This window comes from Etheostoma spectabile, chromosome 15 (genome assembly GCF_008692095.1).
Source record: "Etheostoma spectabile isolate EspeVRDwgs_2016 chromosome 15, UIUC_Espe_1.0, whole genome shotgun sequence".
Classification (NCBI taxonomy): Eukaryota; Metazoa; Chordata; class Actinopteri; order Perciformes; family Percidae; genus Etheostoma; species Etheostoma spectabile.
In genome coordinates, this window is record NC_045747.1 from 5,336,893 (window position 1) to 5,339,460 (window position 2,568).

Genomic DNA, 2,568 nt, shown 5'->3' on the forward strand with positions numbered 1-2,568 from the left:
CTTTATACTGTCTTTTTTATCTATTTTTTTCTTTCTAAAACTGCTGCTGGAATTTTCAATTTCCTCGCGGGAGTCATCCCAAAAGAATCAATAAAGAGAAGTCTAATTAATCTAAGTATGATCATTCTTAAGCTCTGATTGGTGTGACACGAACGTTTCATAAATCCCACGTGAAGCCTGTCGTATGATGATTGCTGCGGTCATATGTTCTACGATAGGTTGATTAATGAGGGCCACTGGCACCAAAAGCAGAAGATACACATGCATTAACTGCCTGCTGCTGCAAAGCTATGGAGCAATATGGCCAAACCATTACAATTTGCACAAACACTGTCTGTTCACCTGTACTGCTAGACTATTCAAATTATGGAAATTAAAGATTTTAAACTACCAACAACTAAACTACTTCCAGAGTCATCCCAACAACTATCTGAAATGAAGAAAAGCCGCAACTAACTAAAAGGAAGTCACATAAACAAACTTCAAACAGGTTTCTGTTACCTTCACAATGCTTTGCAAATAAAGGTCACTCGTTAACTCACTAGATGACAATAATGTCAAATACATTATTTTTAAGTTAGTTTTCCTTGCTGCAGCACTCGTGAAGCAGATATACTGTAAATGAAAACCTTGAACAGTAATTGTACCTGCAGTGTTGCTGGAAAGGATGAGCTAGACTCTGGTCCCTCATCATCAACCTCCTCTCCTTTCAGTCTGGACAGCTCACTGCACACCTTCCTCTGGGAAAAGGATAACTCTGCCTGGACACACAAACGCAGATTTTAACACATACGCTTAGTTAATAACGTGTTCATACGCAATTCACTTGGGTTACACATTAATAGCAAAAATACCATTTAAGAGCCATCCCTTCTTTTCTGTTCTTGCCATTTTGAATCAAGACAGTTGATTGTTGACACTAACAATAAAAGACATTTGAAAGTTAAAGACCTATTTTATACAGTCTATGTTTAAAACTCACAGAAGAAAGTAGTAGCTTTTGTAATGCAGTCGGCTCATAAAATTAAATGAGAATCAAAGTCATTAAAAAAATATATATATATTCAAAGTTATTTAAAAATTAAATCATGAACAGAGTGAATTGAGCAATTTTGTCACAATTAAATGTGCAGGCCTATGCCTGTTTGGTAAATATGTAGCTGGAGCCAGCAGCTGGTTGGCTTAGCTTAACATAAACACCGGAAAAGGTGAAACAGCTAACCTGGCTGCCTCCAAAGGCAAGTACTTCTAAAGGTCACTAATTAATAAGTTGTAGCTCTTTTTTTTGTAAATCTGTCCTAGCCGTAACATAAATGTAAAATCAAAACCTCTAAAACTATAACTTATTGTTTGAAAACTACCTTTTTTATGGCTGGTGGTACGATTTTGTTACCTTTGGACAGAGCCAGGCTAGCCATTTCCCCCCTTTTTTTCTTTATGCTAAACCAAGCTAACTAGCTGTGGCTTCACAATTACTGTGCAAACAGTACATGTACGTGGTATTGATTTTAAATCTGGTCAGGAAAGCAAATAAGTGTATTTCCCAAAATGTTGAACTCTTCTATTAAGGAAAATGACTGTCTTTGACACACACTCTGTAGGATCAACATCATATCACTCACCAGCCGACTCTGGACGGCATTCTGTGATTGGCTAAAATGTTTCTGCAAATCCTGCAGGAGGGCCTCTGAAGTGTGGACCTGACACTGGAGCATTGATACCTGAACACACACGCACGCACACACAAATGAACATGTGTTTAAGACTGTGCGACTGGCTCACTCTCTATACACTCACGGCTGTAAAGTCAGTGCTGCTCACCTGTTTGTGTGTTTTGTTGGTCTGTGTGTCCAGTTCTCTCTCCAGCTCCTCCTTCTCAGCCTGCAGCCGACTCACCTCCCCTCGCAACTCTGACACCTGCCAAACATACCACACATTCCATACAACGCAAAGTCATTTGTCTACGGGGAGGGTTTGGGTCAGATTTAAAACTTGCAGCAATTAATTAAAATTGCACAGATTTTAAGGATTCTTTTTTCTATTGCTATACAATGGCAAGAATGTTCTTTTTTCTAAAAGTGAAAAATCCCAACCTTTGATATCATAGTTTTAAATTGGTACCTGAGAATTCAGTGCATCCCAGTCGCCGTGCGTGACCAGCCGGTGTCCGGCCGGCGGCAGGTAGATGGCTTCAGGCACTAAAGTTCCTGTGGACACCAGAGAGTCGGTGTCTTCCTGAGCGTGGAGTTTTCTGGGTAGAGAGGGCGTGTCTAAGGAGAAGGAGGACAACGAGGCCGAGTCGCAGTGCCGCAGTGAAAAATACGCTTCTGTAGTAGGCGGTGTCCCTTCTCCCTCCACCACCCCTGCCTCGAGCTCTGCTGATTGGTTGTGCCTCCTGTCCGTTGACCCCGTGGCTTCGGCCTCGGTCGGGCTGCTGGTGATCGATGTTGGGGGTTCATTGCTGGCGACTTCTGCATCCATCCGGCCTTTCCTTCCACTGACCTTATGGGTAGAGAAAAACAAATGCTGGGATTAAGTCCAGAACATTTGGAAACAATTTTGGGGGGG

General features: G+C 41.6%; 1 protein-coding gene across 2 annotated transcripts in view; it reads right to left on the reverse strand.

The window, feature by feature from the left end:
- rabep2 (rabaptin, RAB GTPase binding effector protein 2) overlaps positions 1-2,568 on the reverse strand; it is an 8,744-nt gene that overhangs the window by 3,167 nt on the left and 3,009 nt on the right. For both annotated transcript variants that reach the window (XM_032538710.1, XM_032538709.1), the window contains exons 4-7: positions 2,122-2,502; positions 1,822-1,917; positions 1,623-1,721; positions 648-761 (exon numbers count right to left, since the gene is read on the reverse strand). In XM_032538710.1, the coding sequence (XP_032394601.1) occupies positions 648-761; positions 1,623-1,721; positions 1,822-1,917; positions 2,122-2,502 (690 nt within the window). The remainder of the gene's footprint in view (positions 1-647; positions 762-1,622; positions 1,722-1,821; positions 1,918-2,121; positions 2,503-2,568) is intronic.